The sequence below is a fragment of the Myotis yumanensis genome, unplaced genomic scaffold (assembly GCF_028538775.1).
Source record: "Myotis yumanensis isolate MYYU_CA2020_CCGP unplaced genomic scaffold, mMyoYum1.0.hap1 SCAF_8, whole genome shotgun sequence".
NCBI classification, from domain to species: domain Eukaryota; kingdom Metazoa; phylum Chordata; class Mammalia; order Chiroptera; family Vespertilionidae; genus Myotis; species Myotis yumanensis.
Window position 1 is genome coordinate 13,165,623 of NW_027223759.1, and position 27,898 is coordinate 13,193,520.

The 27,898-nt window shown below is 37.0% G+C and overlaps 1 protein-coding gene across 1 annotated transcript; it reads right to left on the reverse strand.

The window, feature by feature from the left end:
- Positions 1 to 1,945: 1,945 nt before the first annotated feature.
- On the reverse strand, positions 1,946 to 27,655 carry NDUFS1 (NADH:ubiquinone oxidoreductase core subunit S1). Its single transcript, XM_070421945.1, has 19 exons — positions 27,543 to 27,655; positions 24,816 to 24,880; positions 24,211 to 24,302; positions 21,774 to 21,881; positions 21,007 to 21,083; positions 20,533 to 20,614; positions 20,311 to 20,441; positions 19,488 to 19,673; positions 17,676 to 17,810; positions 16,707 to 16,821; positions 15,793 to 15,938; positions 15,290 to 15,418; positions 13,714 to 13,843; positions 9,683 to 9,843; positions 7,632 to 7,786; positions 5,675 to 5,850; positions 4,686 to 4,820; positions 4,513 to 4,585; positions 1,946 to 3,362 (listed from the first exon to the last, which is right to left on the reverse strand). Exons 2-19 carry the CDS (start codon positions 24,874 to 24,876, stop codon positions 3,271 to 3,273), a joined length of 2,184 nt encoding a protein of 727 aa, XP_070278046.1. The 5' UTR covers positions 24,877 to 24,880; positions 27,543 to 27,655; the 3' UTR covers positions 1,946 to 3,270.
- Between the last annotated feature and the right edge of the window lie 243 nt (positions 27,656 to 27,898).

Below are 27,898 nucleotides of genomic sequence, written 5' to 3' on the forward strand. Positions count from 1 at the left end.
CAGTGTATGACTGTGTGTGTCTCTAAATAATGGCTAACACTGAGTATCGTAAATTTAAAAATTTTGTCAGGTCCAGCCATGGCCAACACTGAATTATGTACATACCTGTATTAGACTGTTACGACATTAGTGTAATTGATGTTTACATACCTTTTATTACAGGGTTAGCTCCTTGAAGCACAAACTTAACTGCATTTCTTTTTGTAGTCTAGTACTTACTATCATACTTGCCACACAGTAGATACTCTGCAAATGTTTAATAAATGTCAGAGTTGAATTTAAGGCTTTGAGAAATCAGAGGAGCTGGTTCAAACCACAAAACCTGCCTCCAATTTGACCCTTATTCTCTCTGGTCTTCATTTTCACAATTATAAAATACATGTATAAGACTAGATTTTTCTAGTCCTTTTCAGATCCAAAATTATATGATTCTGAGAAGTAAATTAATGTTATCTTCTGATCTCTTTACATACCAATTTCAAATTAAATATTATAATCTAATCCTAGACCATACATTTGCCATATTTTTCTTTTTGTATTGTTTGTTTGTTTTTTGCCATATTTTTCAATACCAATGTATTGCTTTTCAGTTTAAGTTATTTTGACAAATCAGTCATAGGTAGGTCTCTATCTTTAATCTTCAAAATTTTTCAGTGGTATAAAACCAAAGAAAACACATTAAGCAATGAGTATTTGGTTCTGAGATCCTTGTTTTCTTAAAATATGGACCCTAAGTATAGTCACAGTTTTCTAACATTTTTGTCTCTTGGGCTAAATTAAATAAGCAAACTGACTAGAGTACTATGCAATTGTTAAGATAGTTTGAAATACTGGTTATTAAAAATTATTAGGGAATTATCAGCTATCTTCATATTTTTATAAAATGTCACTATATATGTATATACACAATTTTTTGTTCCAACAGATCCTTATATCTTTTTCATGTCTACTTGTTTCCAAAAGTTGTCAATCACAAACATAAGGTCTAGCCATGCTAAGAGAAGATAAGCCTTATAAAGTGACCTAAAAAATAGTGTGTCATATTTATGTATAGCATTAACTTCTGCATGAATCATAATTTTTAGCCACACCATTGGTAATGGGTGACTTTGCTAATGACATTTTAACAGTAGTCATGAATGACAATGTTAACATTTAAATATTAACTTTAGTTCCTCTGTCCTTGGGAGCTTGAATAGTGGTAGGGTAATTTGTTTGGGCAGCAGTAAGGCTGACAGTTTATATTAGCCAAAGCTTTATGTTGGCAAAAGAATCCACTCATCCACTTCCATGCACATCAACAGTTCTAATCTCCTTCACTACCTTTTCTATCACTAGCACATAGTCTTCCCTCTTCTGACAGCACCATTTTATGCTTTGCTCTTTTTTAAGAGTTAGAATCCAACAAACAGTAAATTTTACAATGACTGGTAAAGATTCCATCCATTATTAAAAATAAGCAGAATTCTGTACAATTAATTTTCACAACCCTGGTGAGATACTGCAGTAGCAGTATTTCACAGACTGGGTTGACCTTGACCAAGTTACTTAATTACTCTGAGCTTTAGTGAAGAAATGTTTTTTCTTTTAAGAGATACAATCTGGCCGAAACCGGTTTGGCTCAGGTGATATAGCCAAGGGTCCCAGGTTCGATTCCGGTCAAGGGCATGTACTTGGGTTGCGGGCACATCCCCGGTGGGGGATGTGCAGGAGGTGGCTGATCAATGTTTCTCTCTCATCGATGTTTCTGACTCTCTATCTCTCTCCCTTCCTCTCTGTAAAAAATCAATAAAATATATTTTAAAAAAAAGAGATACAATCTGGAGCTTATATTAGACATGACTTTCCCTTACAATCAATGGAATTGAGTTTATATCAGAAAAGCAGAAAGGAACAATCAGGAAAGCAGAAAGGAATAATAAAACAAAAGGATTCTGAACGTGAATTTTGAAAAAATTTAATATAGCTTTAGATTACCTCCAAGATTAGTTGTAAAATTTTTCCTTTTTGTTTTGACAATTAAAAATTATGAAAGCTATTAGTTTATTTTCTATTACTGGAAATTTATCTGACTTAATATTATACATGGTACTAATATAATGAATATGAAACATCAATGAAGACCTACATTATAGATCTCTTCAGACCTCCCTCATTCCTGGTGGGTGTATGTACGTGTAATCTATTATCCAAAGAAAAATGTCACATAACCACCATGACATATAAACAGGTACAAGAGAATACAGAAAAATGTGTTACCCATTAAGCTCCTCAATACCAATTCTTAGACTATGCATCAATGGCAGGGAATTATGTGTAGCAGTTAAGAACAATACATTTTGGAGTCAGACAGAACTCAGCTTGAGTCTGACCTTTTTGTTGTGGCCTTGAGCAAGCTACCTAATATACCTGGGCTTCAGGTTCTTCACCTGTAAAATGAGATACTACTACCTCATAGGGTCAGAGCAAGGACAAAACAAGGTAATACATGTAAGCTTAGTGGTTACTTAGCACACAGAAAAAGTTGAATAACCATTAGCTACCATTATTATAATTTTCCAGGATACATACAGTATATGATTATGTATTTTTTCTATGTACCCACCCTGACAGAATGCTTAAATCTTTATTTTAACAATAAAAAAGGGGGTCCTGCCCTCACCAGTGTGCTCAGTGGTTAGAGTTCAGCCTGCACACGGAAGGGTTACGAGTTTGATTCTCGGTCAAGGGCACAAACCTGGGTTACAAGTTCGATTCTGGCTCCAGTTGGGGCTCGTGCAAAGGCAACCAATTGATGTGTCTGTCTTACATCAATATTCCTCCCTCCCTTCCTCCCTCCTTCTCTTCCACTCTCTCTAAAAATAAATGGAAAAAACAGGTGAGGATTAACAAAAAAACAAAACAAATTTAAAAAGGGGTCCTAATGGAAGCTTTGTTTCTTTAACCCATTTACAAACATAAATGACCTATAAAGATAAACAAAAATTCATATTTTAAGGATTTTCTTTGTATTCATCACAAAGACTATTAATGCTTTTACATGAAAAAGCATCAGTGTACATGTTTATTAAACTATTTAATGTTTACACACAATACATAAACATTCTTGGAAGCTCCAAGTTCTCTGATGATTGCAATATTGTTTTCAAATAAGCATGATAGAACCTTAAATATTACATCATTCACATTATTTTTTAAAGAGAGAAACCTCTAAGAGATCACTCCAACATAGTTGTCCATTAAGTATCTGTAGCAAAACTGGTAGATGTTTCAGCATATGGATGGTTCCTCTACTGCCTGGGCACCCTCTGTGACAGCTTTAACACATTTGGCCATTGTCTGTGAGGCTCTGCTAATTGAATCTGAAAGAGATTTTTAAAAGTTGGACTTTGATAATACAACTTGTAAAAGCACATAGTAAAACTCTGTTTCACATATTCAGGAACAAAAAAAAAGGCTATATAAAATTATACAACTATGTGTAAATTTTGAGATCAACCAACAAATTCAGAGGATAAGCCCCTTATTAGCTAAATGCTTTTAATAAGTATTCCTAGGTGTGATTAAATAATTACATATAGCAAACAATGTGCCAGTATACAACAATTAAACATATTATAGAAAAGCATTAAAGACTGGAAAAATATGTGAATATATACTGTAATTGAAAAAAAGGTCACACAACAATGTGTATTAAAATGCATTCAATTGTACACTTTATGGGTAAATTTCATGGTATATGAATTACATTTCAACAGCTATAAAAAGCAAACAAAAAACCCATAGTAACTGAATAATCTGTTTTTGTTAGAATAATATATGTATATATCCCCAAGTGATTGGTCAAAATGTTAAAAATAAATATAGTTATTTCTGAGTAGTGGGGTCATAGTGAGTTTTTCTTGCTATTTTTAACTTAGGCATATATTCTACAATGAATACAACTTTTATAACATAACTAAACATCCTATTAAAAATAATCTTAGATATAAATTGTACCAAAAAAATTAAAATATACTCCTACCTGCTTTTAGATATAAAAAAATGTTTAAATCATCTTATCAAGTACCTCATAACCTAGATGTTATATCAAGTGTTGTAAGATGTGCAGTAAACAAGTTTCAGTTAGTCTGCATTCCTTAAAAACATTCCTAACCCCTTCCATCAGAAGCACCATTTAACATGTTTCACCACTGAAGTATTTTAATTCTTCTACTGTAATTCTCAGGAAAACTTTCACAGAAAAACTCTCCCTAAATTGCTACACAGTGATACTAAATACAACAGTAAAATTTTATATTTAAAATCTGTTAACTTTTCCTGCATTTTCAAACTCTGCTTACATTTTAGAAAAGGGAATTACAGTAAAATCAGAAAATATGAATTATACCAGTTCTGATGTTTTAAAATCTTCAAAAATTAAAAATATTAAATACTAACAGGTTGTAATCACAATGCTGAATTATTCCTTACCACCTTTCATACTTGCCAGTCATGTTGACAATTGCATACCTGTCATATAGAAGTCTTTTATTGTTAGCTGAGGTGGAACAAGAGGATCAGCAAGTAGTTGCTGGTTCACTAGCTGCAAAAGAGGAGTAAGAGATCAATAATAGTATTAAAAAGTACTACTGTTACACTGAAGGATACACTATTATGAAAACAGCATATAGGTAAGTTTTTACCTTGGAGAGCTCACTTGCTTGCTGGAAATAATTAGCTCCTTCAACATCATCATATCGAACAAGATTAGGAGAGACTTCTTCCAATCTGTTCCTTACTTGATCCAGAGTATCATATGGAAGAGTTATGCCTGCTATCTATAACATATCAGGACCCAAAAATTGACATAAAGCTTTAATACTTAAAATTTTCAAATAATATATGGGTGGACAAAAGTAGGTTCACAACTGTTTATATGAAAAATACAATAATGAATAAATAATAATCTCTCTCTCTATATATAATGCTAATATGCAAAGTGTCCCCTCAGGAGTTTGACTGGGAGTTCTATTGCTCACTATGACGTGTGCTGACCACCAGGGGGCGGCATGGAACAAAGGAAGGCCTCGCAGGCAGCTGGAAGGCCCCAATCAGCCCTGATCGCCGGCCAGGCCTAGAGACCCTACCCATTCACGAATTTCGTGCCCTGGGCCTAGAATATATGCTGTGTTGCACATACAACTGTAAACCTATTTTTGCTCATCCCTGTATGTAACTGCGACTATGGTGAAATGTACAGTACTACTGAAAATCTACTGGTGTCCATTAGTGTGTATATTAAGCAAGGGGGTAAGAGGGGAACACAATTGTAAAAAACACTGGTAATCCATAAATAGCTGTCAGTACATTAGTAATTTATCTTTAGAAAATAGACATTATGAAATAAATGAAGAGATAATGCTATGCTAAGGTGACTGCTTGTTATTGATCATATACAGCTTATAAACAACTGTACATTATTTTAAATCTCATGATTCTTTTTATAGTAAAAAGAGTTAAAAGAAATATAAGATAAGTCAAAAATTAAAATACCAATTTCAAATTTCCATTTTTTAAACACATTTTCCCTGTAGAGATAATTCAAATCATCTTTGCATTACAGACTTGGGTCTTCCTTGACTTTGAAAACCATTCTGACAAACTAACATGTCAAGCAACCAAAAATAAATACCTCCGAGAGGGCTCTTAAAATTTTCCAGTCTTCTCTCGCCAAGCCAGGAGGGGTCACTGCTACTTTAGTCTGCTGAGCTCGGCCCTCAGTATTGACATAAGTAGCAGACTTCTCGGTGTAAGCTGCGCCTGGGAGAATAACATCAGCTATAGGAGCTCCAACATCACCGTGATGTCCTGTGAAAAGATGGAAAAAGGCAAACAACATTTTAGTAAAAAACTGATTAGGTACTATTACATGAACATAGTAAACATTTTTAAAATTATAAAAGTGTTTTAAAAATAAAAACAATACTGAAACACTGGAATAAAGATTAAAACCAACCTTGCCCACAATTCAACTTCCTTCCCAAAGAAAATTACTGTTAAAGTACTTGATATGTATCTTCCCAGATTATTGTTTGCAAATACACAAATATGTATCTCATACACATATATAGTGACAACTAGGTATATTATTTCTCTTGATGATTATAAAGTGAAAATGCTCAGATGAATGTTAGTGAAATTTGGTAAAGTAGACTGAAATGGTGGAGAAACAAAAAGTGTACAACAAGAATAAGACAGTAATAACACTGAAAAGGGTATATACAGAGAATTATAAAAAATAGTATAATGAATCACTAATAGTTTAACAAACTGTTGGGGGGGGAAGAAATTAAATGAAGAATTATAGCACAACATATAAACTTTGATCTCATTTGTGTAAATGCTTGTATATGCACAGGAAAATGTATGAAGCATGCAGATCAAAACCACAATCACCCTGGCCGGGTAGCTCAGTTGGTTGGAGCGTCATTCCCATATGCCAAGGTTGTGGGTTTGAGCCTGGTCAGGGCACATACAAGAATCAGCCAATGAATGCATAAATAAGTAGAGCAGCAAATCTCTCTCTCAAAATAATAAAAATTAAAAAATAAATTACTTAACAACAAACCACAATCAATAATTATCTCTGGATAGAACTAGAATTTGAGTTTATGCATTTTGGTTTAACTTTATCAAACTAAAGATACAAACTACTTCCATGAAAAGCCTATTGTAAATTTATGGTGTTTATGTGGAAAATGAAGTGGAAAATTATGTAATACTTTTCTCTGTAAAATATCAAGAAAACTCTGAACTCCATCTATTCCAGGGAGACTTGATTTCATTTCATACAATGAATGAGAGTTCAAGAAAATGAGTCAAATATTTAAAAAAGCCCAAAGAGCACTATTAAATATGATGCATTAAAGTCCTGTAATACAGGACTCATGATTTTTAACGTTTTTACATGGTTTCTTTGAAAAGCTGAATTTTAATGTTATATAATATCCCATTGTATAAATAAACCAGAATTTAACCATTCCTATTACTAGGAGCATTTAGGTTTAATTCTGTTATTAAATCACATCAAGTAATAATTCTTAATAATAGTACCAATTATCTATACTAATAGAGGAATATGCAAATTTTCCACGACACCTTCACATAACAACCAATCAGCACGTGGGCAGGGGCAGGGCCACTGCGGAGAGCTCTCAGCACGCCTGCGCTGGGGTTCTGAAGGGTGTGGAGAGGAAGGGAAAGCAGATAGGCAGTTAGGGGGATCAGGCCAGGAGGGGAGAGCAGTTAGGGCCATCAGGCTGGCAGAGGAGCAGTTAGGGGCAATAGGCAAGCAAGCAGGTAAGCAATTAGGAGCCAGTGGTTCTGGATTGCAAGAGGGATCCCGGATTGGAGAGGGTGCAGGCTGGGCTGGGGGACACCCCTTCTCCCTCCCCCCACCCCCGTGCACGAATTTCGTGCACAGGCCTCTTAACAAATAAAACCTATAACTTGGTTTTAAAAATACTGGGAGGGTGTGTGTGGGGAACTCCTGAATGGAAAATATTCAATCCACTGAATATATTGCCAAACAGTTTCTACAATACACAGTGTACCATTCTCTTCTGTTTCTGGTGTCACATGCTACTTACCTTGATAAATAATGAAACAATCCTTTGGCAAATCCTGTCGAGTGATACAACCTCCATCTGCTCCCAGGAGAAATAACACTTTGGGAGGGTTCTTTCGAATTGCTTCCACCCCAGGCTTATACCCAAGGTCTAAAGCAGCTACTTGGCTTGCAATCCTGTAGAATCAGGAATTTTTAGCATAAGTACCATGTTTCACTATAAAAAATTAAATGAGGAAGGCCAGGGAGGGTTGGGGGACAGGAGGGAGGGGAGTAAGAGATCAACCGAAGGACTTGTATGCATCTATATAAGCATAACTAATGGACATAAGACACTGGGGGGTAAGGGAGGGCAGGGGTTTGTCAAGGGTGGGGGGGATAAAAAGGGCACTTATGTAATACCCTTTGTAATACTTTTAGCAAAAATAAATAAAATAAAATAAAATAAAATTAAATGAGCCCTGGCCGGTGTGGCTCAGTTGGTAGGAGCACTGTTCCATACACTGAAAGGTCAAAGGTCAAGGCTTCCATTCCTAGGTTGCCGTTTCTATCCTCAGCTGGTCAGGGTGTTAACGGAAGACAACTGATCGATATTTCTTTCTCACATTGATGCTTTGCACTCTCTCTCCCCCTTCCTCTCTCTCTGAAAATCAATGAAAATATCCTCAGGTTTAAAAAAAAATTTTAATGTGATACCTAAACCATCCCTCACCTTTTTTATCCATTTAAAACAGATGTCAAAAGCAGAAACAATAGTCTTTTACTTTTAAGAATGGCTAAAAAACAAACAAACAAACAAGATGTCTAGGACACTGTGTTTCTTCCTTAGCTAATATTTAATGAAATAATTTTGGAAGCTTTCTGCCAATTGCAATTGTTTTAAGTTGATTCTTATTCAATACAGTTAAGCCATAAAACACATGATAAGCCAAACACAGTAAATTAGAGAAAAATGGGTGATATTGAAAGCCAAAAGGGATAAATTTAAATACACTCATAAAACTGTAATTCAGAGAAAACTATAATGAATACAATGGTGTATGTCTTTATGGAATTTTTTTCTGTGAACATATATAACTTTTATAAGCAGAAAATAATCTTTTAAAAAAGATAGATGTTTCTCTCTCACACTGATGTTTCTCTTTCTCCCTCTCCCAATTCTCTCTCTCTCCAATCTATGGAAACATATTCTCTGGTGAGGATTAAAAAAATTCATAGCTGAATCCTTTGCAGAAACTGACCAACTGATCCTAAAATTCATAAGGACTGCAAAAGACCCAGAATAGCCAAACCGATCTTAAAAATGCAAGTTGTGCCCAGCCAGCGTGGCTCAGTGGTTGAGTGTTGACCTATGAACCAGGAGGTCACGGTTTGATTACTGATCAGGACACATGCCCAGGTGTGGGCTCAAACCCCAGTGTGAAGTGTGGAGGCAATCAATGATTCTCTCTAATCACTGATGTTTCTCTCTCTCTCTTCCTCTCTGAAATCAATACAAATATATTTTTTAAATTATTTCTAATAACAGGAAGAAATTTTTATTTGGTAATAAGAATCTATCAAAATGAGGACACAAAATTGTATGCACAGTATGATTTCAACTATATTATTTTACACAGGAAATAAAAGACCAGACAAGAGTACACCAAAATAGCAATAGTAATTATCTACAGATAGTGGAATAAAGAAAACTTTTACTTCATACTCTTTTTTCTCTTTCAAAACTGTCTTAAACTTGCATTGTTAATATACTCACCAAAAAACTTCAGATATATTCTCAGTACGTTAGCTTACATTTTCATCATTTAGTCAAAGACATTGCAATTTTTGCAACAAGTTATACTGATTCAGATTTTCAAGATTTCTCAGCACTTAACTGCAAATTTGGATATTTTAAATTATTTTTTATTATCTTGGGTTTTTCTCACAAAGAAAGTAAAGGTTTCTATTTCATACCAGCTAAGATAATGTTGTTAAATATTAAGTTGTTTGTAAATCTAAATGTGACAATGTAAGACACTTATACACAAAATTACTTGAATTTTATATTATGTAAAACAATACTCAACATACCTATGTAGGATATTCATAACTTTCCAATCACCAGCAACACCACTGCTCATCCGAATCTTTTGAGCAATGCTGGAAACAGCTGCAAGAATCGCTGCCCCATCATTTCTTTGGAGCGCAGAACTACCTAAAACCACCATAGGTTTTTTAGCTTCCTTTAAGACCTATTAAAAAAAAATTTTGTAACTTTTATGAAAAACACATGAAAACTAAACTTAACCAAATCTGAATCTACAATATGTTGTCCCCAAGTTTAGTCAACATATAGACATACATACAGCCACAATTAATCACATTGCCAATGCTATGTGAAATGATTAAACAAGTACCACGAGATAAAACAGATTTTCTAAAAGTAAGCATTGGGAATCAAAATCCAAGCCAAACAACTTTGGTCAAGACGACTGAGTCAGAGGGATTGATTGGGGAATGTTCCCGACTGAGATTCCAATGGTACTGTGTAACAGGAGAAACCATGCTAAGGTACCATGTCTACTGTCTTCTGTCTACTCACCAGGTCCCAGACAGGGAGGAGGTGGTAGGGAAAGCAATGATCGCTAGATCCCAATGCAGTTTGCTTTCAAACATAGCAACTTCCTGAATGCCAAAGACTAAGGGGGGAGTGCATGCCAAGAGCAAAGGAAACTACAGCTTTGGTAGAAGATGAAAAAAATTAGAAGTAAAGCTGTAGACTACATAGCTCACTCTCCTGCCCATCCCTCTGTTTCATTCTTCAACAGACAGCTAGCCCTAATCAAAGAATCAGCATGAGAATTATACCTAGATACTACAAAGAGGAGGATATTCATTGCAAGAGGAATTTCCCAAGGAAATGTGAAGAGTTCGGAGAAAGTTTCAATAGCCTCAAAAAATGAAAAACACACTTTTATCGCACTTAAAAAAATAAGATTTCAGCCTGGCTTGTGGTGTGTGGCTCAGTGGTTGAGCATCAATTGACCCATGCACCAAGAGGTCACTGGTTCCATTCTCAGTCAGGGTACATGCCCTGGTTTCTGGATCAATCCTCAGTGGAGACCATGCAGAAAGCAGTCAATCAATGCTGATGTTTCTCTCTCATCAATGTTTCTATCTCTCCCTTTCCCTTCATATCCCTCCTCCCCCCCAAAAAAATCAGTAAAAACAAACAAAAAAAGAGTTCAAATAAGTGACATAATAGAGGGTATAATACAATAGATTTTCATATCAGAACTAAGGAGAGAACTGGAAGAGAAATTAGATATGAACACCATTCCAGAAACAATAAAATAAACAAAATAAAACATGACTGTAAATACAGGAACAAGAAAGGCTATAAAAAATTATATAAAACAAACTGAAAAAGAACAAAAGAACTAAGGAAAAAATGACAGAAAAGATAGAAAAGGAGATCCAATATCTGCATGGTTAAGAGTTCTTGATGAAGAAAATAGAATTGCCAGGCAGGTGTGGCAGGCTCGATTCCCAGTAAGGGACATGCAGAGGCATCTGATCAATAATTCTCTCTCATCACTGATGTTTCTTTAAAAAAAAAAAAAAAAGAAAAATATATGTATATATATATTTTAATTGATTTCAAAGAGGAAGGGAAAGGGAGAAAGAGATCTACACTAATAAAAGACAAAGATGCTAATTGACCATACCTTCACTACGCTCACTAGCCAATCAGAAGAGTATGCAAATTAACCCAACAAAGATGGCCGTTAAATTTGCATACTGCAGGCAGATCCCGCTGCACCGCCCTGCGCAGGCGGCAGCGCGATCCCCAGCCACTGCCCGCCCCAGTGCAGGATCCGGGCCTGCCGTGTGCGACCGGGGAAGACGGGGCAGTCACCGCGGAATTGGGCGTGCCATCTGCCACCAGGGGAGCGGGCCTAAGCCAGCAGGTGGTTATCTCCCGAGGGGTCCCAGACTGTGAGAGGGCACAGGTTGGGCTGAGAAACCCACCCCCCCGCACTGCCAGTGCACAAATTTTTTGTGCACCGGGCTTCTAGTAGAAACATAAATGACAAGAAAGAATCACTGATTGGCTGCCTCCTACACACCCACTACTAGGGATGGATCGAGCCCACAACCCCGGCATGTGTCCTTGACTGGAATAGAACCCGAGACCCTTCAGTCTTCAGGCCAACACTCTATCCACTGAGCCAAATCAGCTAGGACTCATCATTGATGTTTCTATCACTTCCTTTCCCTTCCTCTCTGAAATCAATAAAAAAATATATTTTTAAAAGGCACACGTTTAAAAAAAGAGAGAGAAAATAACTAATCCTATATAATAAAAGCCCAGAGACTGAATGGCGGAACGACCAGAACGACTGGTCGACCAGTTGCTATGACGTGCACTGACCACCAGGGGCAGACGCTCAACGCCAGAGCTGACCCTGGTGGTCAGTGCACTACCACAGTGGGAGCACTGCTTGGCTAACCAGGACGAGCAGCTGCTCCCACAGTGGGCCAATCCCTGCCGGCCATGCCGCCCCCTCCCCCCCCCCCCCCCCACCACCAGTGCACAAATTTTGTGCACCAGGCCTCTAGTTATATAATAGAAAACATACATTGAAATCTATTATAGAAGCAAATTTTCCTGAAGAACACTGAATCATCTCCTGGGGCATGAGGATGAGAACTAGAGATAAAAGAGGACTACTTAATATTTTTTAGTATTTTTGATCATTGTAATCATGGTAATGTTTTTCCTCTTTAAACAAATAGGGCTTGGCTGCTTTGTCCCTCTGACCCGACTGTCTTCTTATTTACATTTGAGGCTATAAATGAAGCAATCATCTTGAACTATGAGAGGAGGCTCACACAAACACATGAGTGAGCAAATGCAGCGAGGATAGCAAAGCAAGAAGGCCCCTTCCTTGACGACATTTTGGGAAACCTGTATCATCTGTCAAACTACCTACCTCCAGAACCATTATGAGAAATAAAAACCCCTCCCACTTTTAAAATAATCACACACACACACAAATTCTAAAATAAAGAGAACCTTGAATCTTCAGACTGAAAAGCACAACTCCTCAGATAAAAAGTGATAGAGAACCACCATTAAGACACTTTCTGGTGAAGTTCTTAACTTTCAAGAAAAAGTATCTAGACAGGAAAAAAAAAAAATAGGACAGGGCTGGGAGAAAACAGCTGATGTCCGACTTCTCCACAATAACAAGTGTTTATGAAGTTTAGAGAAGAAAAAAAGTGTGACCCTAGAACTTTATATCCGCTAAGGCTCTCTTCAGGAATACTAGACATTTTCAAGCAAGCAAGAACTCAAGGGATAGTGCACCTATGAGACTCTCTTTAAAAAATAAGAAATGAACAACTATAATCTACAGACAGCAAGGAAATAATATTCATGAAGACTCCAGTAATGAAAAAGGTCATGTAAAAGAACTGGTGAAATTTCTTTTAGGAATAATAACTTGCAATAAAGAAAGACTTCATTGCCCTAGCCAGTTTACTCAGTAGTTAGAGCATCAGCCTGCAGACCATGGGTTTGATTCCTGGTCAAGGGCACATACCTCCAGTCAGGGCGCATGCGGGAGGCAACCAGTCAATGTATCTCTCTTACATGGAAGTTTCTCTCTCTCTCCCCTCCCCCCGCCGCTTTCCCTCCCAATTTCTCTCTCTAAAGATCAATGGAAAGATATCTTTGGGTAAAGATTAAAACAAAGAAAGAATAAGAAAGAATTCATTGAAGGTTAAGGTTTAATCCTTTTAGTTTCACTTCAATGTCTTTTCTGATAATTTCAAATAAAATTAAACTCCAGTAAATAAAAACAGCACGTATGGTATCACTTCATTTTTGTTTGTTTGCCTGTTATTCGTCTATCTTGCTCTATATATGAACAGAGATGATAATAATGTATTACCAATACTTGTTTGGGGTGGTAGGATTTTGAATTTTTTACTTTCTTCCATGATCTTTTCTATATCGCTGTAATTTTAACACTAATCACATAATATTACAAAAACAAGAAATTTTAACAATACTTAAAAATCAGTAAGTGTAAATACATATAACTTGAGAGTACCTGGCTGAATGGATGGGTACCTGAAGCAATGTCTTGAAGAATTTTGGGAGAATCTCCCAGATGGTCATATCTGTAAGTGAGATCCACTTGGCTGCCTATAAGGGCCACTTTTAAGTCATTATGAAGCCAGCTGAAATAAAAACAGCGAAGTTTTTAGGGCTAAATTACTGAGCTATTGGTCTCATTAATGCTAGTGTTACATGTTATTTATATTACAAAATGTTAAACGCACAAAAACACTAGCAGAACATTTAACCTTAACAGATATAATTTATTGTGTACCTTTCAAAAATAAAGTGTTGTAAAAATACACACAAAAGTAGTCAATTAATTTTCTGTGTAAGAATGCTATCTGTATAAACCAGCTATAAACAAAGACTAATTTTAGAATAAACGATCTGTAGTTTTTATTTTGCCATATTTACACAACAGAATTATCTCCTAATTATCCACTAAAGCCATTTAAATATAGTTCATGAAAGCCCTGCCGGGTGGCATCATCTGGTACACCTAAAAGGTTGCATGTTCAATTCCCAGTCAGGGCATATACCTAGGTTGCAGGTTTGATCCCCAGTTAGGACACATATGGGAGGCAACCAATCCATGTTTCTCTCTCACACCACTATTTCTCTCTCACTCTCTCTCCCTTTCTCTCTCTAAAAATCAATAAACATATCCTTGAGTGAGGATTACTATATATATATATATTTCATGAAAACAAACTACCTCATTCATATTTACTCTCTCTGACATGAAAGTATGGATCCAGTTCCTCCAAAAATAGTTATAAACACGGTGAACACATATTCTGATTTGTCTGAGACAGTGCTGACTGAAACCTGTTATCCTGGAGTAATTAACACCTCCCCATTTCACTCTCAACAGTGTCCCAGTTTAGAAAATAAATTATATGATTGACCTATCCACAGATCTCTAAGATACAAAAAGATGGACAGGCATTCTACAAAATAACTGCCCTGTGTTTTTCAAAAAAATGCCCCAAAAAAGGGACTGAGGAGTCATGACACTAATTACAATGTGTGACTCTAGACTAGATTCTGGCAGGAAAAAAATTACTCTAAAACAATTATGGGAAAATTGGTAAAATCTGAACATAAACTGTGGAATAAATAATACTGTATCAATACTAAATACTTGATTATTTAAGAGAATGTCCCTTGTTCTTAGGAAACCCACATAGAAGTATTTAGGAGTAAAAGGGCATCATGTTTAAAATTTAATTTCAAATAATTCAGAAAATTACATTCTCACATATCTACATGGAACAAGAATAATAAAACAAATATGACAAAATGTTAACATTGGTTAATCTGGGGAAACAGTATTACAAAACAGTGTATACAAAGATCATTTCAAGCATCTTAAATTATTTAAAAATAAGATAAATAAAAGATCATTGGGAGGAGAGGGGGGTAGACCTGTTAGAAACTATCCTCCAATAGTATTTTGAAGTTTCCCTCCTACTAATACTTAGAAGTCAGCTAAAATAATAATTTTTCATATATAAAACAAATTATCACATAAATATATTTAAAACCTGAATACTATTACTAACCTCTTTCGAATTCTAGCATTAAATAGTGGTGCCTCAAAACGTGGATTTGTACCAACCAGAAGGACAACATCTGCCTCTTCCACACCAGCAATTGTAGTATTAAGAAGATAATTGGATCGCAAATCTGTGCTAGAAATACAAAATTAAAAATACAAGTTTACTTTAAAACTAATATACACTGACAATCCACGGAATATCTTCGTGTCAACAAACCCATGGCAATCCCAGACAAAGCATTTTTATGAAGTATTCCTAAATTACATCAAAGTTTCAGGAACTTATTTATAATTGGATTCTGCAATACCTCCTGATTTAATGCTGGTCTATATGTGAAAATAAATTGGTGGGCATGTTAGAGAATCCAAGTTGTCTCATTTCAGTCATAGATACTATAGATGTGTTGACTTATACACAGGAAGGAAAGGAGGAAAGTAGGGAGGGAGGTGGAGAGGGAAGGCAGGAATGAAGGAAGGAAACCTAGATCCTAGCTTTATAATTCTCACCCAGCTCCTGCAGTGGGGAAGACCTCTTCAGTGCATAGGGTGTCAGAGTCCACTCTATTAAGCAAATCTTTGAGAGCTACTAGGGCTTCAGCATCCACCAAGCCACCTGCAATTGCTGCCACATCTTTGCCTTGAAAACTCTGCAACTGGAAATGAACGCAAAAGGTATCACTAAGGAGTTTTCATTCAGCAAAGACCACAATGAACAGTTCAGAGAACAAAAGAATCATTTTCAACTGTAACTGAAAAATAAAATGAAAAAAAAATCATTTTCAAGTAGAAAAAAAGCAACAAACTTCTAATAAAAAGTTTCACACCAATGATTAATTAATCTGTGAGATGCAGAGGTATATGTGGGGCCAACCCTAATAACACTAGCCTGGAAGGAAGCTGTTTGTTTTAAATTAGGAACAAAAGGGCCTCAAAATGAGGTCTGGAGGATGAAGACTAGGAGTTATAGTTAAATACAACTTTTTCTCAAGTATCTGTCATTCCCTCAAGCCCTGCATGTTGAAAGGCATTCCCTCTATTTTTGCTTTGGCAAACTAGTATTCATTATTCTTAAATTTTGCCTAAGGAGTCACCTTATCTAGGAAGGCAGCCTTGATATGCTAGCCCTGGTTAGGCACCACTCATATATCATTTGTATGTCATATATCATTTCCTGCACAACTACCCATAGCAGCATATGATAATTGCCTAATTAGGTATCTTTCCCTACAAGACTGTGAGAGATGTGTTAGTGATTTCTATATCCCTGCACCTAGCATTACATCTGGCATACAGTTCTCAATAAATGTTTGTTAATAATCTTTGCAAAGGGAAAGAAGTGAAGAAATATATATCTCTTCTTCACTACAAAGATGTCACTGAAAAATCACAAATACTATTTATTTTATATGTCCACGTTTTACCATTCCAGCTACACGAGAGAGTGCATCCTCCCAGGAGGTATAGGTTAAAAGCCCTTTTTCATTTCTGACCATCGGCTCGGTAAGTCTTTGACGTTTTAGCCCATCATAGGCAAATCTAGATTAAACAGAAATTACACCATTTGTGGAATCTTGATAAAGAGGCAACTATAATTTCCAAATTTAAAATCTAAAAAAAATGTTAAATTCATTACCAAGTAAGTTAATAAATACCTGACAAGTAATTATTCTAGGTTTTCTTAGAGGTAAACTAATAAATATTTTACGAATATCAGGTAAAAACTAAAATATCACCTATAAAGCTTGAATTCTTATAACTTATTTTTAGCTACCTGAATAATCTTAAAATTACACAAACAATATGAGAGCTGAAAAAGCTAAATCATTTTTATTTGTAAAACTTGAGTGCCTCTAGATATTTTATCAAAAAATTATGTTGCATAAACTCTAACTGATATTTTGCTTATTTTCTCCAATAAACAAACTTACATATCTTCATCTACTTCAATTTCTCCGTTTAGACCAGTGGTTCTCAACCTTCTGGCCCTTTAAATACAGTTCCTCATGTTGTGACCCAACCATAAAATTATTTTCATTGCTACCTCATAACTGTAATGTTGCTACTGTTATGAATGAATCGTAATGTAAATATCTGATATGCAGGATGGTCTTAGGCGACCCCTGTGAAAGGGTCACTCGACCGCCAAAGGGGTCACGACCCACAGGTTGAGAACCGTTGGTTTAGAAGGAAAAAAGATGTATCTCAAAGTTAATATGAAAACCAGTGACATATCTAAAACTATTGTTAGTTTTGTCCAATTCTCTATATTAATAGTACAGAATTTAATAGCCTATATTCATTAATTTGCAACTATACAAAAGATAGTTCTTTAAAATTATTATAAAATTTCCTTTAAATCAATTGCAAAAGGAGAGCAATATAGCATATACCTGGTTTTATCAGAGATCCACTCTTCGTTAATGTCCTCATGCATTCTTGGCAAAATCCTCATCACCTCTCCAGTTCTTGTGCTTACCACAATATTACTTCCAACTGCATCCATTACATCAATGGATTCTGTCTTTCTGAGAAAATATATACATATATTTGCTATGTTCATTTTATGAATAAGAATAAAGTTTCTGCTATCTGGTTTACCCCAAACAAAAAACTGTGTAATTACTTTCCTTTATGAATTTCTAAAAATAATGGAACTCAGAGAAAATGCTTTTAAAAAATTTTAAAAACCCTCATATTTGAACATATCACATAAATTCCTAATGCAAAAATGAAGACTTTAAAATTGTTCTGATATAGAAGCCAACTGGAAGGGCTCTAAATGGGCAAATCTGAAACAATTTGAGTATCAAAATAACTAACAAGAAGGGAGAGATTTCTGGCTTGGTTATTTAAGAGCTAGACAATTCCTTCCCCCCCAAAAAACAAAAATAAAATTAAACAAAATTAAAAACAACCAATTCAACACTCTGGAACTCTACCGAAGGGAAACTCATAGAAACTCTTATGCCTGGAAAAACAGCTTAACTTTAACAAGAGTGGAAATCAGCGGTATTCTGGCTTAGGGCAGTTCTTAGGCCTCCTCCCACCACCTTGAACTGGAGGTTTGCCAGGATAGGGCAGGCTGTGAAGATGGGAGCTTCTTTCGTGCAGATGAACAATCACTCAATTTGGAGCAATGAGGAAAGTTGCCTGGGGAAGTGATATCATGGAGATCCTTGAGCTGAGGAGAGCCAAACGTACTAGAGGCTGTAGTCATAGTTGGGGCAAGCACTCCTAGCAAAGGCTGTTCATATATGTGCAGCTGAGACCAGAGAGGGCCCCAAGCTATTCACACTCCTAGACGACACTGAGATTCAAAGTATCCCGTGGAAACACATTGGGCCAACTTGAAAACAGCCTGAACTTTGAACGTGCTCCTCTATCCACACACAGATCTACTGGCTGAGTATGGAAGCCTTATTGGCTGAGGAGAAGGGAACAAACTCTCTAATTAAACATCTGTTTTGTACTGTTCTCCACCCCCCAATCCTTTTGCACACATAAATACAATGTTTGATACCTGGGATTTTAAGAAACTCCATAAACTCTGGTGGAAGTTTAAAAGTGGAGGGGAATTTGATTATATGTTTCTAAAACCTTAAAAATATTCAAATTTGTTGTACTACCAACTCCATTTCTTGGTTTAATCAGAAGAACCAGAGATATACAAGAAAATTTATGAATGTTTATCATAGATTTGTAATTATAAAAAATAGAAACAAAATGTCTAATCATAGGAATTGGTTAAAGTACGATATATTCACGTAGTTAAAAACTTAATATACAATGAAAACAGACCATAAATTTTAAATTTGCAGTTTCATTCTATCCTACAATCTATAACTACTTACTTTCCAGCAAAAGGATTTTATTTGCCCAGCTGGCATGGCTCAGTGGTTGAACGTCAACCAATGAACCAGGAGGTCATGGTTTGATTCCCAGTCAGGGCATATGCCTCGGTTGTGGGCTCGATCCCCAATGTGGGGTGTGCTGGAGGCAGTCAATCAAAGATTCTCTCTCATCACTGATATTTATATCTCCCTCTCCCATCCTCTCTGAAATCAATATAAGATGATTTTACTTAATGCAAACAAATAATAACTTAGCAGACCAAGGTACTTAGGACTCAGAAAGAAAATTCTTTAAAAAGTTTTTAGTAGTAGCAAAGGGCAGAAATTATCAAAAAATACAATGATGAGTACCTTGTTTCCCAAGGCCGGGCAGTGAAGGCATAGGGCTTAGAGGTCAGGGCACCTACAGGACAGATATCAATGATATTCCCAGACAGTTCAGACATAAACATCTTTTCAATGTATGTGCCAACTTGCATATCATTTCCTCTGCCTGTTGTTCCCAAATCATCTACTCCTGCAATCTCACTTGCAAACCTGCAAGACAAAAATATACCATAAAATGGTCAAATCCAGCAAAATTAATCTCCTTTCCTACAATGATTTTCAAGCACTAAAAAAGATGTTGAGTATATTTTCAATGGTGAGCATACTCCCTAGATAAAATGTAATTCTACAGCCCAGCCGATGTGGCTCAATGGTTGACTGTCAGGAAGTCAGTTTGATTCCTGGTCAGGGCACATGCCTGGGTTGCAAGCTCAATCCCCAGTTCATGCAGAAGGCAAGTGATCAATGATTCTCTCTCATCACTGAGGTTTCTATCTCTGACCTCTCCCTTCCTCTCAGAAATCAATAAAAAAATATATTTTTTAAAAAACAAAAATTCAATGTTTGCATTTGAGGCATCGCACACATACATAAAATTGCACCAATTACATGTATATAGCTCAGCAAATTACCACAGAGTTAATGCTTATAGATTTGGTTTTTAAATCCAACTGACATTGATATTAACCAAAAGTGACCAACTTATTCATTTTATTGGCTGATGCAAAAAAAACATTAAAAACATTCCTCTTCTCCCACCAAATGAAAGTGTTGTTATTCCACCAAATTTTATGAATATTAAATAAGTATACAAATGATATTCCAGAAAGGGGGGGTGGGGAATTACCTGATGCAGCGAGTACACTGTATACATCTAGTCATAATGGTCTTTACCAACGGCCCAATATTCTTGTCCTCCACAGCACGTTTCCCCTCTAAAAACCGGCTCCTATCACTTCCAAACATCATGGACTGGTCCTTAAATAGATCACAAGAGAGTTAATCTAATGCTGGTGATAAAATTAAAACTTGAGACAACCAAATAGATTCGTAAGATTAGCCTACATACCTGCAGATCACATTCGCCTCCCTGATCACAAATAGGGCAGTCCAATGGGTGATTTGCTAATAAGAACTCCATCACACCTTCCCTGTATGAAAAGTTAATATATAAAACGGTTTTCATATACTATTTAAATAACCTTCACAGATGTATGCTATCATATAGTATTAATTTTACAGTTATTATCAGAAATGTCAATGTAACCATTATCCAAGTAGTATTAAAAACAACCTAAAAAATGCTTACAGAAGCCTAGGATAAAGTATCATTAGAGAATCTAAAAAATTATGACTTATAACAACACAAAATTACCGGAAGTTGCTGAACGGTCCTCAAAAAATATTCATATTAATTGAAACAAAAACAAACACACAAATGCAAAGCAAATCAGGACCAGTAAAGTAATATATCACTGCAATAATCTCAGTTCAATAATTTTCTGCTCTAAGAAAAGTTACTAAGTCAAGTAACAGTAAGTACCTGGCTTTCTTAGATTTCTCTGAGTTTGTCAAGATATTCCAACCTTTCATTACTGGCATGGCACAAGCAGCTACAACCTGAAATTTCAATAGAAACATCTGTAAGTATTTGTATTTATTTGTAATTATAAGTAACCCAACATATAAAAACATTAGACTTCTGAAAATAAGCAAAAAAGAGAGTATTTTTGAAGACTGAATTTTTTAACTTTCATATTCATAATATGATCATCTGACACTTTACATTTCTTTTAGAAACAAATAAGACATCCTACATCTTAATTTTATTCTACCAATGCGATTTTCTATAAGGGTCTGAAACAGAACATCACAAAGCTGCTTTTTGATTAGCGGGCACTAATGAATTAAAACTGCATAGGCCAAAATGAAATTAAACTCAAAGTGAAGCTCTTCGCTGCTACCCTTTTCTCTACTGAAAACGGCACAACATAAGCACTTCTGATGTACTGCTTAGCAACTCCACATCCCAGTTGTGTGTCATATAGCCATTTGGAAATACTGACAGCTGTAAAAAGACACCTTTAATTTCTAAATTTGTTAGAATTTTATAGCCCTTGTGTTTACAAAGCACTTCCATCAATGTGTTTCCACTTTTGAAGAGAATCAATCATCCACAAAATTAATTTATAGAAAGAAGTAAACAGGGCTAGATTCTCCACTATAATAGTGATTCTAAATACAGTTTGCTGTGAGATTTAAAGTTTTCTACCTTCCACAGCATGGAGTGGAATTTTAGGTATCAAGTACCTTAGGAGCTTTCTCAATTTCAACAAGGCACATCCTGCAGTTTCCAGCAATTGACAGCCTTTCATGGTAACAGAATCGAGGGATCTGCATGCCAACCTTCTCACAAGCCTAGAAGACAACAAGTAAAAAAGTTTTGCATTAGAATAACCTGACCTCATTCTAGCTGTGCCTAAAACATGAGAGGGAGGGTGAGGCCATCCTCCTACCTATCTTATTAGTCCTATTTATAAATATCTGTATTTTCATTCATTCTTTCTTCATTCCTGAAGAGATTTCCTTTATTTGCTCTTGATTCCAACCTCAGTCTGCTCTGAAGCTGCCTCTTTAAGGATCCACAGCCATGTCTACACTTTACATGGAAGAAACTAAATGAAGCAGCTTCAGACTGAAGGCTCGATTCCCCATTTCCACTCTGAACCACTGTTCACGACTCCCATTCAAACTCTATCCCAGTGGTTTCATACATGGACATCTTTGCCTCCTCCTTTAGATTAGAGACTCCACTTCACACAGACTCGCTGGCTATGATCTGGTTCTAGCTTTGACTCCAAATACCCAACCCAGGGCTGACACCCCCACTGTGACTGAAGCTCTTCCCAGTTCCTGTTTGCCTAGTAAGAGGGATTAGTTCTATCTACCAAGTAGCACTGCTCCTTCTCTGAGCCTACAATAAATATATTCAAATTTCCTCTAGAGTTAGCCCTCACTCTAAAGCAGTGGTTCGCAACCTTCCTAATGCCGCGACCCTTTAATACAGTTCCTCATGTTGTGGTGACCCCCAATTTCATTGTTACAAATTGAACATAATTAAAGCATAGTGATTAATCACAAAAATATGTAATTATATATGTGTTTTCCAATGGTCTTAGGCGACTCCTGTGAAAGGGTCGTTTGAACCCCAAAGGGGTCGTGACCCACAGGTTGAGAACCGCTGCTCTAAAGCAATGTCCAATGTTTTAACTACTTAGCAAAATGTATAGTCTTCCTACTTGCTAGATGCAGTAAATGATATTATCGCAGCCTTTGTAATATCTCACATTCTTCTTCTGCAGCCCAGAGTTCTCTCTTCTCCAAGCTTTAGACTTAAAAAGGCATTTATGCAAGTGTATGCTCCAAAGAGTTAAAATTCAACCTATTTCTGTCCCCTAATAATTCACCCCAAATAAGCCAACAAAGAATCCACAAAAATTCCTCTGCTCTTCATCATTCCTAAAGGCCTATCTACCTCTCACTCTCCTTTAACTCTAATATCTTGTTTTCATTCCCATTACTACCATCTATTTTAGGCCTTTTCATTTCCTGCTCCACTAATGCAAGAAACTCTTTCCTTATCTCTCAGTCCAGTCTTGTTTTTCTCCCAAGCCATCATCCTACTGTCACTGACATATTGCTCAATAGCCACAAAAACTCCTGATGGGTGAAAATACAAGCTCTTTAACATGGCTTATATCTTCTTTCATGACTGGACCTTCCCTACAGAATAACTTGATTTCCTGTTATCTCATCTTCTACATATACCTTATGTTCCATCAATGCAAACCTTGTCTATATCCTTTCAAATCTCCTCAGGAATCACCCGAGATGCTCCTCACATCTCTTTCTACCACCTCCTATACCTGCCAAAATACTCTGCACTGTACCTTGAACATATTTCTGTTATGTATTTATTGTTTACATGTCTATACCTGGCAGACAGTCCAGAAATGGTGGCTAAAATGAATACACAGCATTTGGCTCTGTGATAACTTGCAGATGCAACAATGCATCACTTCTGCATGAACAATTTTCTTAGTTCTGGAGAAATTTGGAGAAACTAAATATTCAAGAATGTACTGGCCTTCACTTATCTGTTTTGTAGATTATATTCCTAGCAATATACTGAAAATAGAAAGGTTACATGAAAGTCAAAACATCAAGCAGGCTCACAACAAACAGAGGTTACTTTCCCCCCAAACTTACCTATATTAACTAATAATTTTAAGTAACTTCAAATTTCTTAATGAGCATTTATTTGGAAGGCAGAAGTGAAACAAAAGAATTGCCATCGTTCACTAAGAAAGTGAGAATCAGCCCTGGCTGGGAAGCTCAGTTAGTTAGTGTCGATCTGATATGCCAAGGTTTCAGGTTCGATCCCCAGTCAGGGCACGTAAAAGAAATGAATGCATAAGTAAGTGGAACAACCAATCTATGTTTACCTCTTTAATCAATAACATAAATTTTAAATAAAAGAAAGTCAGAAACATAAATGACAGCTCACTTTGGAAGATTTCAAAGATTTCAAATCAAACTTATTTTCATGTACCTATAGTGCTTTTATGAGTATTTATCAAGGAATCTTAAAAATTTTAGAGATAAATAAACAGTATAAAGAAATAAACTGGTATTTTTCTAAAAAACAGAACATACACAAAAGTAGAGAATTAGGACATATGCCTACTTGGAGGACGGTAGTTCCCGGTTCCACCATGACAGACTGGCCGTCAACAAATACTTCAATTAAGTTGCTTGCTGCTGTGGCTGTCGTTCGAACTGACCATCAAAAATATTGAAGTGAAAAATAGATTAATATAGTTGAATTCATTATAGCAGAGGATAATGGATTAACTAACTCTAACATACAAGCCTAAAATTTCTATAGATTCAGACTTTTAAATTAATGAATTACCCAAAAAGCTTTTTAATCTTGAATACCAAACAGAATATAGTTGTCTACTTTTAATAGCAATTTAAGTTAAAACTTTTAATACCACTAAAAATATGTTCATGGAAAGACCACTTTTCAAAAGCAGAATGACTGTTTCTTTTCATTTGCAGCACTGATGGGCAGTTCCAGTTAATTTATATTCCATGATGATTTCTATAAACTGTTTAAGGTAAAGTTACAATTCCCAAATTATCCTACTTGACTTGGGTCATTTGTTTCTATTTTTATTTCAAACATTTAAGAGTTTAGGGTCTTTCAATAAACATTCCACAGATCTATGAATTTATAAAAATAGAAAGTTGAGTACAAACAAATGAAAATTTAAAAAAACAACTCACCATATTCTTTAGGAGACTTAGAAAGGCCTATTAAGGCCCTTCTCACAGGTATCCTTAACATATTGCTAAGAATGAAACAAAGAAGAGTTATATTATTGTAGGAAGAACCCTAATTATAAACTTTTTGGTAATATTTTATGGTTTTAAAACATTCCACATACATTATTTTTTTGAACATTGACAAATCCTGATATTTTCCCTCAAATTCTATAGATGAGAATATTCAGTCTCAAAGAGATTACTGACTTATACCATGTCAAGGAGCTAAGAAGCAGCAGCTGGTATGTAAATTTGGGCCTTCTAATTCTATGTAAAGGGCAAATTTGTTGTTTTTAACTATTAACAAATTATCACACTTAAAATACTATTATACAGTAAAACAAATTTCAAGAATAACAGCTTATCATTAATATCTATGTAAAGTAAAGCCTACCTTTCTACCTTCATTTCCTAACAATATGCCTTTTAATATTCTTAGCAATTACATACTAAATGCTCCTGAGATATTCTGAGCTAGCTCACAAGTGTCTGGAGTGCCATTTTCTGTGTTCAGTAGTACACTGAACTTACAAATTTGCAATTATCTGTTCTACTCCCACTGCATTATGAACTTATCTTCAATGCCTAGCCCCAAGGCTGACACAGTAGGATCTAAAACACTGGTTCTCAACCAGGAAGAATTTTGCTTCCCAGAGAACATTTGGCAATGCCTGGACACACTGTTGTCACAACTGGGGAAAAGCTACAGGCATCTAGCGGCAAGGCCAGGGCACGCTAAACATCCTGCAATGCACAGGGCAGTCCCCCTAAGAGTTATCCGAAGTGTCGAGTGCTGCAAGTTGAAAAACCCTGCTCTGAAAGGTATGCTGAATTACTGAAATACACAGAAGTGGATTACGTAAACAACGATTAAAGACATATACATGAGCAAACAAAAAAGTTAGCTGAACTTTTAGAGGTTTTGGTCCATTCACTTGATCAGATGGGCTAAGTATCCAAATTATAATTTTTCACTTTGGAATTTTTAAAAATGCAAGTTATGTGATCAGAATATATCAACATAAAGAATTTCAAAGGTAAAGAGAGTGGAAAATAATGTACAGAGCGTCCCGAAAAACGTATACACACTTTGAATATAATTTTAAAGGCAGTTTACTAAGATACATTTCATTTTCATTTAACAGCTACTTGCTGTTCAAGCGTGTATACGTATTTTGGGGCACCCTGTGTACCTAGTATACCTAAGTTTTAAGCATCAAGTTTCACACACCCGTTACAGATGATATATAATAGGGAATTTCAGTGAGTCAGATTTCAATAATTCATAAAATTCATCAGTTCTGAACCTGTGATACTGGATTTGCAGACATCAGGTCTGTCACCTACTCGCGAGTGGCTTTTGGTGAATGAGTTTCTGCCCATCTAAAGAGCAGAAAACAGTACTTCCGAGGCTGTGCTATAGGTTGGAGCCGAATAAATGTCAGTTCAAGGGGAAGTGCATTTAGGCAGGACTGGCCGCTTACAAGCGGTTTTTAAAAGTGCTCTTTCGTGCTCTTGCTCACACTCTCGGCCCACACTGCATACACATCTTCATTCCACATAGTAAACTGCAGGTTAGCAACTAACTGTAGGCTCCTCCACAAGAAATAATGCCCTTTGGTCACTTCCTTCTTCTGAAGACTTAACACCAGGTCCCTGGGGTTAAAAACCCATCAAACTGGGCAAATCACCCACTTCCAGAATGAGTAGCATCTGACCCATTAAAACCTACGGATGTCGAGGTAAACCTGAATTGGCTGAATTCAGAGTAATGACAGATTCAAAAATCACACAGCAACGACGCACACACACATTGGGGGGGGGGGAGAACATTAAACAACAAAAAAACTCTTGATGTTGAGTCATCAGAAACAGTTCACTACACTGTAGTTCTCACAGTGGTTCTCAACCTTCCTAATGCCGCGACCCTTGAATACAGTTCCTCATGTTGTGGTGACCCCCAACCATAAAATTGTTTTCGTTGCTACTTCATAACTGTAATGTTGCTACCCTTATGAATCGTCATGTAAATATCTGATATGCAGGATGTGTTTTTCGCTTCGGAGCAGGGCTGTGTCCGACCCACCACCTTGCAGTCGGGCTCGGGAGCCCAAGACCTTCCAACAGGGCGGCATTGCTGCTCGCAGCGCGACCTTGGGCTCTAACTTTTCATGTCTTCTCCTCCAGTTTCCCCACCGGCGAAAGGACCAAAAAGCGCTACCCAACGCGCACAATGGACAAAACCAAAAACAAACCAACAGTCAGAGGCGTGGACGGTTGCTAAGGCAATACCGTACGCACTGGACCAGCTCAGTACTGACGGGGGAGAAAATGCTCCGTCCGTAGGCTGAAGTCACTTGACACAAGTCACCGTCCAGGGAACAAAACGGCCTCCCCTCCAGACAGGGGCACGTCCTGCATTTCCCCTGCGGAGCGAAGGTCACCCTAAGCCTGCGTTCGGGCCAGTGCTCCCCAGGGCCTGCTTCTTTCCTGCTCCAGCAGACCAGAGACCAGGGCCGGCACACCTCACCGGCCGGCCCTCGGGGGCTCCCGGGGAGGCGGGGTGGGACGCAGCGCCCAGTCAAGGACAAGGGGGAAATGAGTCTCCTGGGCTAAAGCAAAGTTTTGTCAAGAAATAACCTCCTGAGGCCATGGCACCTCAACCTTCGCACCCAAACACGTCCTCACCTTCTGTCTGGAGCCGCCGAGGGCACTCGGCAGAACTGTCTGCACCGCACCGACCCCCTTAGACGCCCGGAGGCTTATTCAATATGGCGGCCTCGGCGACCTCCGTCAGCCGGGCCTGGAGAACGGAAAGCCAGGAGGGACTAGAAACCTCAGCTGCGCCAATTTCCCCCGCGCTCAGGTTCAGTTCGGCAATTTCCGTCGATTTGACAGAAAGCAGGGCGAAGGGCGTGGCCTGCCAGGAGGAGGCGGGGATTGGAGGCCTGGACCTGCAGTTCCGCCGGAAGTGCCCGGGAGGCTGAGGCCGACCCTCTTCGGTCATCTCCGGTGGTTCAAGGGGCGGTTCCTGTGGTCTTCAG